The sequence below is a fragment of the Cibotium barometz genome, chromosome 25, assembly GCF_041138505.1.
Source record: "Cibotium barometz isolate CiBa-2024 chromosome 25, ASM4113850v1, whole genome shotgun sequence".
Classification (NCBI taxonomy): Eukaryota; Viridiplantae; Streptophyta; class Polypodiopsida; order Cyatheales; family Cibotiaceae; genus Cibotium; species Cibotium barometz.
The window spans coordinates 30,364,271-30,378,716 of NC_141070.1; the positions used below are offsets into that span (position 1 = coordinate 30,364,271).

Genomic DNA, 14,446 nt, shown 5'->3' on the forward strand with positions numbered 1-14,446 from the left:
GACCATAAAATCTAACAATTTGGGGATGTTCAGTGGTGGCAAACTCATGACCTCCTTTCCATAAAAAGGTGAGACTAGAAGATCCATCTTTGAGATGGGCTCATGGTTTCCATAGGGTAGTTTTCCCTTAAACTAATGAGGGATCAAACTATGAGAGGTGGAGGCCTCATTCTCTTCCATGATGACACTCAGCACATCTAGAGGTTTGTGAATCTCAGTAGTAGGACATTAAGGTACTAGGGTGTATGGTTTAATCTCCTCTTGTGTTTTTGTAAAACTAAATCACTAAATTCTTGAACTTGCTCAATTTCCATCTAAGAATTAGGATAAGAGCCAAGTTTTTTTTTGTATTATCTAGTTTCAAGAATTACACATTCCTGTGGGGTCTCCTTCCTCATGCTCTTGGTTTTGGGGAGTATTTACCTACCATGTTAAAAATTGGCCCTTATGTCCAAGGAGTCTAAGTCCTCATCTAGGTCCCTAATGAAGACTGGCTCTTGAGGCTTTCCTAGCCTTTTGTCTTTTTAGTTTACTTCATTTTTCCATTCTTAACTAACTTTTTTCTACTATGGCCCTTCTTCTTTTGACTCTTTTATCAAGGCCATATATGCTTGTTTGAGAACATGTTGGTTTTGGGCTCAGGTGATATCATTCAAAGGTGTGATCAAGATTTTTTAGGATCTACCTTTGAGTTTGATTACTTATCCCAATCATGTTTAGGGGCATGATGATGGGTCCCATCTATGTACTTGTCACCACAATCTTGTTGGGGCAATCCTTAATCCAATGATCTATGCCACAATGGTTACAAGTAGCCGGTGGCATGTTTGAGGGAACAACTTGGTTAAGTTGAGGGAAACTTTATAGGACATTATGAAACTCGATGGGGACCTTAATAGTGGTAACACTGAAGAGGCCTTCTCCTTCCTCTTGGCCCCTTCCTATTGTGGCAAGTTGGTAAACTAGCTTGACTCCCCCTCTCCCATCCATTACATATCATGATGAAGCTCTATGTGGTCCTTAAAGAGGTGTAGGGTGGGTTTGACATCCACATCATATTCTTGGTAATTGTTAGGCTCCTCAAAGCTTACTTTATTATTAGGAGGTGTCACCCTTGGTGGAGGTGGTTGAGGTTCTAGGACTGGTGGCACATTGGGCGCATTGTGTATGCCCTTTGATATGAAAAGATGCAGGGGAGAAGAGAGCTTGAGCTCTTGCAAGCACACACACACACAAACCCTAGAAGAGAGCACATAAGGTGAGAGACTGAAAACTCTTCTTCTTCTTCACATAACAAAAGAGGTCTACAAAGAAGATGAAGTGACTAACACACATAATAAAGTATATACAAGCGGTCCATAATGTCAACACGCTAAGAGGAGTGGGTAGATGTGGACTAGTCAGTGTAGTCTAGTTGTAGAATCTCTAGCAAAGATATGTCGGTGCCAGCTACCAAACCCGTCCCAGTGATATAAATGTTAAACAGTCAAGCAGGCGTCTCGTGAGTGTCAACTCATGTTGAGCTTGACATCTCAACACTCCCCCTCAAGCTCAACTCCAGCTCATGAACTCCAATCATATCTCAAAATCTGCGGAGCTTCTTAGCTCCCAAGGTCTTCGTGAAGATGTCAGGAACCTGATCCTTTGTGCTGACATAGACCAAGTCAATGTCGCCTGCCAAGACTCTCTCCCTGATGAAGTGGTAATGCACCTCAATGTGTTTCATCCGCACATGGAAAACTGGGTTCCTAGCCAATTGTATACTGCTAAGATTGTCACAATATATGATAACCTTTCTCTCCACATGCAACCACAAATCAAGAAGTAGCTTGCGTAACCAAGCTACCTCACATGCTGCCACTGCAGCTCCTCTGTACTCTGCCTCTATGCTCGACAAGGCAACTGTGGGCTGCTTCTTTTGCTGCTCCATGTCACAGCACCACTCCCCAAGAAAAACATAAATCCACTAGTAGATCCCCTATCTAAAATGCTACCTACCCAATCTGCATCTGTGTACCCATATAGCTCCAATGGTACACTTGCTACATAAAACAATGCATAATCAACAATGGTCCTCAAATACCAAAGTGTGCGTCGTATACAGTCAAGATATGGTTTACGCCGCGGAACCTGCATAAACTGGCTCTCTAAGCCAACAGTGTAGCTCAAATCTGGCCTGTTAATCGTGACATAGATCAGACTCCCCATAATCTTCCTGTACATAGTGGGATCCTCCAACGCATAACCTGCATCATCGGCACTAAGCTTGCCATTTTGATCTAATGGCACTGAGATTGGCTTACAACCAGCCATCCCATACTTGGACAACATGCAACTGTCTCTGTGATAACCAAATACCCTCAGGTGAGCGAATGACCTCAATTCGCAAAAAGTAGCGCAGATCTCCCAACGCAGATCTCCCAAATCCTTCATCTAAAACTTCCTTTTGAGAAGAATTTTCACATGCTCAATCTCTTCCAAGTTGTCACCCCCAACAATAAGATCATCGACATATATGGTGATAATCACAATACCCTCATCACTCTTGCACACATACAAAGAGTGATCTACATCTGCCATATGAAAACCAATATTGACAAGATACTCAGCAATCTTGTCATGCCATGCTTGTGGAGCTTGCTTCAGCCCATACAAGGCCTTACGAAGCTTACATACATACTCTGGGTGACCTGTATCCTCAAAACCTGATGGCTAATCCATATACACCTCTTCTTGCAAGTCACCATGCAAGAACACATTTTTTATATCCATTTGATGATGTAAAAACTAGCCTTTAGCTACAGCCACCGCAATCACAACTCTCACAGTTGCCATCTTTGCAAAAACTGGAGCAAATGTCTCCTCATAATCAATCCCATGTGTCTGCGCATATCCTTTGGCTACCAATCTAGCCTTGTACCTGCTTATGCTACCATCACTATTATGTTTCACCTTATACACCCACTTACAACCAATAGCTTTCTTGCCTTCACGCAATGGAACCAAATCCGAAGTTTCATTTCCATAAATGCATCCATCTCCTCATCCGTAGCTTTCTCCCAACACGCATTTCCAATAGCCTCATCAAAGAATGTGGGTTCTACAACCTGCACAACTTTTGCCATATACGCATAGTGATGTGCCATACATAACCATCATAAGTCAACCTCTGCCATATACGCATAGTGATGTGCCAACATAACCATCATAAGTCAACCTCTGCACATGATTTTTGACTCTTCCAGATCTTTGTAACTTTGCATTCATGGGGCTTCCATAGCCTTCTTCACACCAAGTGTCCTCATTGCTGAAATCCCAAGCTCCTCATCAAGGCTCATCGCCGAGCCACTAGAATCTCCATCACAAGAGAATGCCCTATAGAAATGTCAGGCATACCAAGGGGCTCAACCACTTTCTCTTTGCCTTTATGTGATATACCAACTACATTTTCAGGACTGGTATTATGACGCAGCCTGCCACTCCATGGTCTATCAACAAAACCACTGATGAGGACTTTCCTGCCATCCACTCAGTCACTGTGATTGCTGACCTGCATTCTATACAACCACATTTCCACTTACATCAGCCCCAACAACATCCTTTTCAGTAGCATACCAGCTACTCATCTCATCAAATACAACATCCTTTTCAGCAGCATACCATCTACTCATCTCATCAAATACAACCTCCCTGCTTACCCTCAATTCACGTGTAGCAAGATTATAACATCTATATCCCTTTTTCTCAAGGGAATACCCAATAAACACACATTTTTCTACTTTTGAATCTAGCTTGGTATGTAACTCATCTGGCACATGCACTTATGCAATACATCCAAAAACTTTCAAGTGAGACAAATCAGGTTTCTTGCCAATAAACTTCTCCTCTGGCGTTACATCATGTATGGCTGCCAGTAGGAGTCCTATTCATGATATAAACTTCTATAGACACAACCTCAGCCCAATAGCTATGTGGCATATTCTTCTCAGCCACCATTAATGCTCGTGCTATCTGTGCAATGTGCTTGTATTTTCGCTCAGCAACTCCATTTTGCATGCGGAGTGTATCTACATGTAAATTGTCTCTGAATGCCATTCTTTCACAAGACTTCAGAGAACTCATTAGAGAAGTATTCTCCCCCTCCATCTGACCTTAGGCACTTCATATGCTTTCCTGTGTGTTTTTCACAGCCATAACTCTAAAATTTTAAAAATGAGTGAACACTTCACTCTTCTCCTTCATGAAGTACACCCACATTTTCCTTGTGTAGTCATCAATGAATGTTATGTAGTACCTGTAGCCACCCATAGACATAGTCTTCGTAGGACCCCATACATCTGAATGCACAACATCTAGTACATTCCTGCTCACATTTTTGTCATGTGAAAATACATGTTTTGTTTGCTTTCCAAATTGACATGCTTCACAAAGTTTCTGCATACCTTCAACTTTAAACTTAGGCAACCCTGTCACAATTTGTTTAGTCTACATAGACTTCATTCTTTGCACATAGACATGCCCAATTCTCTTATGCCAAATGTCTGTATTTGCAACAACTCCTGAACCATTTGCAAACATTGCAGCACTCACTTCAGGCATATTCACATTACGTGTACATGTAGCTGTAGCATCTTCATCAAGACACCTGAATGGGTATCTTAGCTCTCTTGGGTGTTGATATTTTGGTGGGTGGTGGTCTTTCTTTCTATTTTAGTGGTTTGTCTTCTTCTATCGTGGTAGCACATGTGATTGGAAAACTAGTCTAATGAGAGTGGTAGTTGACGGCGGCGGCGAGGATCCATAGGTGTAGCAGCTTTTGATTATGGAAGTAGAAGCTACTTTGGAGCATTTGGCTTTCAAAGCTAAGGTAGCATAAGAAGAAGTTATAGGGGGGTCAATGAGACATGAAGTACAATTATTTGGTCGAAGTTGGGGTGATCAAGAAGATCCAGGTGATGGGTCATACCATTGACCAGGCTTACACCATCCATGGTCCCCCCCATCCAGAGATGTACCTGGAGATGACTGTCGATGATGAAGCTTTGTGCGGTATGCGCAAATGACAGAGCCCAGTGAGAATTGCAGGTGTCATGCATGGGTGAGGGAAAAAGGTGTGCCCATGGTCCTAATCACCTAGACATGGCTAATCACCTAGAGAAGCTTTCTTTTTGTTTTTTGTTTTTTGGTCCTCCTTGTGGGTGGGTGAGCACTTGAAGGTTTTTTATTGATCAGCACCTCAAAAAAAGAGGATTGTGAAATGATTAGTCCATTTGGCTAGATTTATGAGCTTACCCTTGAGGCTAGCTTTGAATGCCTGTATAAGCTCTAGCATTTGTGGCACTTCCCCTTGGCTTGGTGTGATGAAGTGGAGGGATGGGTTGGAGCTTCATGGTGGACAAGGATCTTTTCATTGAAAGGATTGGGAAAATTGAGCTTGTGAGTGCCCATGCTCTGTGTGTGGGCAAGTCCGTGGTGGGATTTGGTTGATGAAGAGGAGACTTGCTTCCTTATTGGTGGCCGCCAACAAACTAGCAGCGTGGATTGGACAGGTCGGTTTTTGTGGATTTGGCCAACTTTTGAGGGTGATTTTGTGGGACTTAAATGATGGAGTTTCTATCATTGAAGTGTTCGGCGTCTAAGAGATGTTTTGGCACCCATTGTTGCTAAGTGATGAGGGTCCGTGGTTGATAAGGCTTCTTGGTTTTTTGTTGAGATGGAATTGAGCTTGAGCTTTGAGCACGTTGGTAGGCACCTGTTAACCCAATTCTAGGGTTGACAAGATCTACTGCAATTATCTTACATCAAGGAGTCACGAGATAGATACACCAAAGGGTCATACATTCAAGATATGAAGCAATAGTGTCGAAAGCTACAACTTGGATGGGCGCCCGTAATGGTGTGACAGAGTATTTCTGGTGATTCCCGCTTCAAGAGCGTGTGGTAGCAAGTTAGGATGAAGTCCTAAGTGATGTACTTCATGGATGTATTATGAGAGTAGTCATTGTAATATTATTAGGCCTCTTATGAGCCTAAAGTGCCTGGCCGGCCACAGTTTAAGTGAGTGTGAACACTTATGGCCATGTATATAAGTGAATATCTCTCATAATACAACATACTCTCCCATTGTGCAATTGAGTCTTGCTCTTGCTAATCGTCTTGCTAGTCTCTCTTCCTAATGCATGCTAGTGAGTGTGTGTGATTGAAGTGAGGTGAGAGGAGGGACGAGTACCCATAGTGCAACGCAGCGGTGTGACAACACTAGCGGGAGGCGCGGTGGAATTGCTTCTCAAGGAGTTGTAGAGCTTGGAGATCTCAAGGGTTACGAGCTTGGCCATTGGAAAGATCCTCACGACAGTTGCGGCTCACCAAGTAATCTCTTGTTGGATGTGTTTCAAGGGGGGTTAGGGTGAGCCATAACATTTTTGGTGCCGATGCCGGGGATTACCTTACATTAAAAGATATGGTTGACATCGGGTTCTGGAGATCACACTTTGCATTAAGAAGAACCCTAAAAAAGCTTCAATCACGCCAGAACTTCTATTGTCCTCAACGAGTTCGGCGACCAAGTCTTTAGATCTCGGTGCAGGTTCTGAGGACACAACCTACATCAGGTAGGGGGGGATGTTAATCCCAGTTAGGATTAACAATTATGCTCCTCCAATTGAGGACATTAATAAGTGTCATGCAAAGGCACTATGGGCACCCAAGCGTGTCTTGAGAGAGAGAGTGCGAGAGAGTACTCTAGCACATGTGCCTTATCTATACTTGTATGCTTGTATGCTTGTGTGTGGAGAAGTGAGAGAGAGTGATTGCCTTGTGTTATGGTGTGAGCGACTCTATGGTGAGACAGCGTGGAGGTGAAGCTTGGAGGATTGGAGCTTCTCAAGTAAGCTTGGAGACCTCAAGGGACACGAGCTCGAAGCATTGGTAAGTTCCCTACTACGACAGTTGTGTTCTATTGCTTCTTCCAAAGGTGAATGCATAGAGTTCCTTCTTGGAGGTGTGGTAGCCCATAGCAGTGCACTCGCCAAGTTGCCCTCCTCATCGTTGTACATGATGATATGGTCGTGCCAAATACTATAGCCGGAGTTGGAGTCGTCATGGAAGGCGACGCAGATGTGGTGGTGGCCCACTGCGACAGACTTACCGGAGTTAGGCTTGAGGGAGGCTCGGTCTCGCCAAAGACTATGATACGTACGGCCAAGTATGTGCGGTGGCAACTCCAGGCTGATGACGTTGATAGTGGCTAGGGGGTTGAGGCCGTTTTGGCCTGGAAGGTCGTTGAGGCTACTCATGCCACTCTGTAGGATGAAGCTGCTTGCTGTGAGGTGATTAGCGATGCAACTGACAATGAAGCTGCTGCTGTGAGGTGATTAGCGATGCAACTTCTTGCCTAACTGCTCCCCCTCTTCTTTGCGCTTTGCCCACTTTGCAAATACTAGCAGTTGTTCGGTCTCTCTCTTTGTTTCATAAGACACGGATCACATGTCTTTAGCACCAAGATGGCCCATCGTGTCTTCTTTGCTCCTTTGTGTTCTAGTACAACCACCTTGACTATGGCTCTTATGCTACCACAAGCTTTCAAGCTACCAAGAAATATGCTAGTAACCAGAGAGATGCCCTTTGCTTTCTCTTTCTCTTGATGAAATCAACAGTGTTTAAGATTGAGACCTAACACAATACTTTCATGCTTTGATGATTCTTCTATTCTTTTTCCTTCTCTACAAATCTTTAATTTGGCAACACCACTTTTCAAGAGTGAAAGGAAGATCTAATCTTAATGCACAGTCTAACCTATTCACCTTGCTAAGTCTAGCCTGATACCATGTTGAGAAACATGGATCAAGGCTAAACATGATTAAAATGCTAAGGTGGATTAAAGCAAATGCTAAACATGATTAAAATAACATGAGCAAGAGTAAGAATAACTAAAAGGAGATGAACAAAGTATGCAACCAAATGGACTTGCTTAATATTGCTTGAGATGAGTTGATTATGTTTACATTGCTTGAAGGTGCCCCTTTTATATGAGGTGGCTACTAAGTTGCTTGAGAGCTCATGTGGGATAAATTAGCTTTGATGATGTGGCAACTTGCTAGATGACCTTATACCTTACTCACTCCCAACCTCTTCCTTGTACTCTTTGGCACCACATTTCTCAACATCATCTAATCGATCAAGTTTAAAATAGGTGAATATAGTATTATTTTTAGCACGTAAATTTTTGTTTGGTCTCAGTAATCCATTTAGCATATAAATATTCAAATTTTCATCGCATATTATTCTTTTTGAACTTCTAATTGTATATGCTTCCAAAGTTCCAAGTTTAGAATAATCCAATATGTACATGACTTTTTGCTCATATAAAGCATTTGTAACTCATTTCTTTTGCTTTGTTTTAAATTTGTCCAGCATTGTAATTCAATCTATATGATAATGTATCATCCTTAAATATTTCTTTAACTTCAACTACGAAACTAAATGCTTATTTTTTAGATTTAGTAGTTGATTATTATCCAAACACATCGGCTAAATATGAATTACTTTTGTTTGGTCATCCTTTTCATAATGTGAATGCAATTCCTTGATCTTACATGCGTAGTAGCAATTCTCTACCTTGTAAATTTCAAGTGCAATCATAAATTTCAAGTGCAATCATAAATATATGTGAGAGAGAGAGAGAGAGAGAGAGAGAGAGAGAGAGAGAGTTAATATGCTACCTATGATGAAAAGTCGGGCCTACTTGATATGCTAGGTATGATGATGAAAAGTGGGGGCTACTTGATATGCTAGGTATGATTATGAAAAGTGGGGCCTACTTGATATTCTATGAGGAGAAAAAGTGGAGTGTTCAAGGTTTTTTTAATAAATGTTTTATTTTTGCCTTGTTAAAGTTTAGAATACCCCTAAGGCCTCCTTTTGAAAGGGCATAAAAGACAATCAAAAGTAGTCCCTACATTTGTTTATTTTTAAGTAGGCTTTAGTTAGGGGTTTACACATTTAGCCCACAAAACTTGGGCTCTCAGTGCCATTTTTCACATGGACAAAATGAGGGAGACTCCTTGTCCATATGAGAGAGAGAGAGAGAGACTTTCTTTGATGTGGGTAAGTTAGATGCCACTTTATATGCTTAGTGGGGCCTACTTGATATGCTATGATGAGGAAAAGTGGAGTGCAAAAATAAACCTCAACCAATAGTTTTTTGCCACCAAATATATATGTATCGAAGCTTCTTTTTTTTATGAATACCTTATTTTTGCTAGTTAAAGTTTGGAATTCCCTTAAGGCATGCTTTTGCAAAGGCATAAAAGACAATAAAAAGCAACCCCTAGGCTCGTCTCTTTTTAAATAGGCTTGAGTTAGGTGATTTACACAACCTACAAAACGAGGGATCTCTTAATAACGTGAAGATAAACGAGGGAGACTCATCCTCAGCACTATATGGCACGGTGCATTTAAGAAGTGGGAGGCATGGGATCTAAGGTGGGGAAGTGGTGGTGCGAAGGTCGGGGGACTATAAGATGGGTTGGGCCGTCGCACACTCTGACCCACCAGATGCGCACTCTAACCCCGCTGGACTACTCAGCGTGGCCCCTAACGAGTTCGAAACTCCCCACGCACACGCACGCGGCCCGTAACGAGTTCGAAACACGCACACGCACATGCACACTCACATGCACACGCACACGCACGCGTGCACATTCTCACTCACTCTCACGCTAGTAGAAAGTTGGCAAGGAGTTCAGTTGCTTCTAGAAATTCTAGAAAACAGACCGGAAGTAGCAGCTGTTCCATACCTGTTGGAGTCCACATCCAGACTCTTCCCAACCAGCATGTGCTCGTTTCTTACAGATCGTCTTGGGTTCTGCTGCAGACTGTCAAGCAAAACCTACGACAGTTGATCTTCACATAGCTCTGCACACGTTAGGAATTCATATTTTGGAGAGACACACACAGAGGCACACACATGGCGCGGTACCTTAAGAAAGGATTTCAAGGCGCGGCCTCGCTTCATAAAAGACTTTTTACCAGACAAACCCTGTCTTCCTGGCCCTCATACCTACAAGGGTGCTTGACAATGATAGTAAGGGGCGATGGCCGCATAACCAGAGAGCCAGTATCCATAGTTAGGGTTTATGGCAGAGAATCCGTGTCCACATTTAAGGTTCACAGCCACAGAGCCTCTTCATCATCTCTCTGCCGCTCACCACCGGCCGCAACCGCCGCCACCAGAAGTGCGGTCTCCCACCTGAAAGCTTCCAAGGGGCTCCGCTTCTACTACGCGGACTCGCGTGGCGTCGAGCATTTTCAAAGGAGAGGAGTCAGAGGATCTGGTAGGAAGTGGAGCAGCCGGCAGTATGTGCTTGTCACCATTGCGACCACTGGTTTGTGCATTGCGATCTACTACTCTAACCGCGAGGTTGTGCCGTACACCTACCGCAAGCACTTTGTCCTCATTCCACCAGACTTCGAGATCAAATTGGTGGAAGATCAGTTCCAAACTGTAAGTTCATATTTAATCTTTGACTGTTTCTTTTTTCTTTTTTTTTTAAAGCTCTTTGAGAGTTAATAGATTTGCCCAATTTTCTACAAAAAAAGGGGGGGGTCACATTTCAGAAAAATCATCCCCCCCCACTCCCCTCATACCTTGTATCTGCACAGCTCAAGGAGGAGTGGAAACCATTCATCCTCCCACCCTTCCACCCTGAGACCATTCGAGTGCGTAGAATTGTCAAAGATATCATCAGAGCCGTACTTGAAGGGACACAACTCGAGGATTCGCATACTGTGGAGTTGAAACACGGAGGCCAGCTGCACGTACCCAAGGCAGGTGACAAGAATGTCTTGATGTGGAAAGATAACATTGATTTTCCAGTCTCGGCACAATGGGGAAGTAAAGATCAAGTGTTGGATGATCGATGGGTCGACAAAAGCCGGAAAAAGGGATTGAAAGAGGGCTCCAAGCCTTTTGTGGAACATCTGAAGAAAATCCAGTGGGAAGTCTTCGTTGTAGACAAAGATATTGTGAATGCTTTCTGCCTTCCTGGGGGTAAAATTGTTGTGTTCACTGGGCTTCTAAAGTGTTTCCCAACAGATGAAGAGATTGCAACAGTTTTGGGTCATGAGGTAAAAAACTTTACTGTCCATGTTTTTGTTTTAGGTTGTATTTTTCTTTGGGACAAGGATGACACATCCAACCTTTTTTCTTTTTCACGCGCGCGCGCGCACACACACACAGGGGTGCACGTATGCACACATGCATGCACACACACACATACACGTTTATCATGATACATGACCAATAGAGCTTTGCTTGATAATGTCTTGAATGCGGTTTTGTAATTTACAGGTTGCACATGTTGTTGCGAGACACAGTGCCGAGCGCATGACACGCCATTTATATTTGACCCTGATACAGCTATTTATGCTTGCTTTTTTCTACGCTCCAGAACTTATTCAGTCAGTGTCATTATTATTTTTGGAGCTTCCTTTCTCACGAAGGTATGTGCAATTGGCTCAGCTCCCCATAGACTGGCTTGCCTCCTCATGCAATGGCCATCCATATGGTGTTGTACTATGCTACAGGAACTAGCTACTGTCGTGGGTACCATTTTGCAAGTGCATTTGCTTTATGTTTGTCCATTGTCCCTAGTGTGTCATTGGCTTTTTTTTCTGGGAAACAATGGAATGGACCAAGGAGGGAAAATCTCAACTTTTAGTGGATTGGTATTTCTTAGAAGACACCTTCAGGCAGTTCAGCTTTTCCAAGGAACTGGTTTAATGTGTTCCTCCCTTGATTACATCGTCCTTAGTCAAGTACTCATCTAGGAAGACAAAGGCGAGAGCTTTTCGATTTCCTGATCTCATGCAACAGCCTCTCTGGACCAGCACACTTGAATACTTGACACCACATTGGGACCGAATGGGCCCGGCCCCCCTTGGTTATGTCACATTACCAAGGAGTATTTATCTGATACAAGCTTTGGGGGGTGCTTCCTATGTCGAGCACAAGGTTATCCAGAATACAATAACAATGATATCCACATATCCACGGTTTTTTGTAAACCATTGAATCCATAAACATGGATTATAGCCCACATGCGGTTGTTGAGACCGATAAAGAGTGTGGACAATAGTATCCATAGCTCAATCCTCAGATCAAACAATCCACGGTCTGCAACTTCATGATGTCCAATTGTATATTCATGATAACATCACTTCTCAAATGTGCCCGAAAAAGCTAAAAATCGCCCAAAAACAGTCGCTATATTTTAGATTCTGCACCCTATTATAGGTTTGTGTGTACAATCCATATATGTATATACATGGTCATACGACCTTGAGGAGGCACCTACACTGGCTTCAGGGAAGTCAGAGGGTTCTGCATAGTGGTTCACGATGAAGATCCCTCAAGGCACACTGAATCAGCCGTCAAATATGTATATATTTTGCTTTTGATTTCGGCATTTTTCCTTCTCCACATTTTTTTTCTCCATACGCTTTGGCCATAGTGGCACCCGGTTCGCACACCGCCTAGGAGGTACGGTTCGGTACAGTTGATACGTACGGTTCGGTATGGTACGGTGGAGGTATGGTCGACTAGGATTCGCGACCATTTTTTTGCCCTTCTTTTTTCTGACCATTTTTTGGGGCTGTTTTTTGATCTTTTTTTCACTCACAAGTGCTCATTGCTCAAGTCTATCCTCTCCCTTGAGCTTCCTTCAAGGCTCAAGCCTCTCTCCCCTCTAGACTCTCTCAATCATTTCCCTCTTCCTCCACCATATTTTTTTATTTTATTTTTTGAATGGACCGTACCTCCACCGTATTTTTATTTTCAAAATTTAGCGGTGCGTTCCGAGACTGTATTTGAACGTACCGTACCAAATCGAACTTTTCGTACTTGACAACTATGGCTTTGGCTTTCTAAACTTGTAGATATGGTCATGAAGCCTTTAGAGCAAATTAGTGACTGGTCATCAAGTCTTTCTTGGGGACTGCATCTCATATGGAGATATAGGGCTTTGTGTGAATATATGCTTTTATGTGTGTGTGTGTGTGTGTGTGAGTGTGTGTGGAGTGCGCGTGTGAGAGCATATCTTGATATAGAGTTCTACACCCACCATTGGGCACTGATGACGTTGTTAGGTATTTTTTGGTAATATTTTCTTGGCATATGTACACACTTATGCATGGCATTTACAAATAAAGGGTGTCCATCTCCAAGGGCCAAAGGGGGTATAAGGCCACATGTGAACGGATCTAACAAAAATATGCAATGTGTACAGTTAGTTATTGGTTTACCTTGATAAATAAGAAATGGAAGGAGTGTGAGATGAGAATCAGTTTCACAAGGCAGGTTTTAGCACTATCATATGTGGACAAGGATGTTGACAAATAATGTGAGCATGCAAAGCACTATTTTTAAAAAAAAAAAACTGGATAAGGGACCCGTCAGAGGAGGTCAGCTACAGTACCGGTCCTTGGCATTTCATGGGAAACAAAGGTATTTGTGGTCCACAAGATATTATTAAAAAGGTGCAAAGTCTTCCTTGAATGCAAGAGTCACCATGGAATTTAATACAAGGCTTGCTAAAAATAGAAGGTGGCCTTGGATGGTTTCAAAAGTTCCTCAACTAGCCTCAAAATTCAAAAGGGCGCCGCGTGGAGGTGGGGTGAGCACTCTGACATACGTTGGAGTATTATGAATAATATAATGCTCTTTGGTTGAACGGGCAGCGCACGCTGGTGTATAAGAAGAGGAGGGGAGCAAGCTCAAGAAGATAGAGATGGTACCCGCAGCTCTAAAGCTCTAAGCCCAGCCCATGTGTGTAGAAAAGCTGCGTAGCTGTGCGTAGCAAATTGTGTGAGAGAGGCGCTGCACTCTCTATAGGTGTATAGGAGGGGAGCTGTAGCTTTCAGAGTGAGTAAAAGGGAGAACTCGCCATTCTTATGCGCAGTACATGTGCGCAGCCAGGTGTGTATAAGAGATAGCCTGTATAGCCAGTGTGATGGTGAGAGCTCGACTCTCTGATGCTCTCAGAGGGAGTAAGGAAGGTGCGTAGCTGTGCGTAGCAGAGTGTGTGAGAGCACAGCTCTCTCTATTTGGTGTGTAGAAGGGCTCTCAGAGAGAAGCGCTGCACTCTCTATAGGTGTGTAGAGGGAGAGCTGCAGTCCACGTGTGTATAGGAGGGCTGCGTAGTTATGAGGCTCTCAAAGAGCTGCGCAATCCATGTTTATAAGAGTGTGAGAGAGCTCGTAGTTTCCAGTGTGTGAAGGGGAGTTGTAGTTCTAATGTTCTCAAAGAGCGCGGCCCATGTGAGTAAGGGGAGAAGCACAGCCATTGTGTGAGAAGGCGTGTGTTTTTTTTCCTTATGAGTAAGAAGCTGCTCTCTGTGTTTGAGAGAGAAAGGAGACGAGCTCGTTTTCTTTGAAGAGAAGTACCCTC

The 14,446-nt window shown here is 43.2% G+C and overlaps 1 protein-coding gene across 2 annotated transcripts in view; it reads left to right on the forward strand.

The window, feature by feature from the left end:
* Positions 1 to 9,759: 9,759 nt before the first annotated feature.
* Positions 9,760 to 14,446, forward strand: part of LOC147624453 (mitochondrial metalloendopeptidase OMA1-like) — a 38,939-nt gene continuing 34,252 nt past the window's right edge. The window contains exons 1-3 of one of the 2 annotated variants that reach the window (XM_086819443.1): positions 9,760 to 10,504; positions 10,663 to 11,127; positions 11,351 to 11,502. In XM_086819443.1, coding sequence (XP_086675569.1) covers positions 9,968 to 10,504; positions 10,663 to 11,127; positions 11,351 to 11,502 — 1,154 coding nt within the window. In that variant the 5' untranslated portion in view covers positions 9,760 to 9,967. Of the gene's footprint in view, positions 10,505 to 10,599; positions 11,128 to 11,350; positions 11,503 to 14,446 lie in introns of both variants that reach the window. The other variant, XM_086819442.1, reaches the window with a different exon arrangement.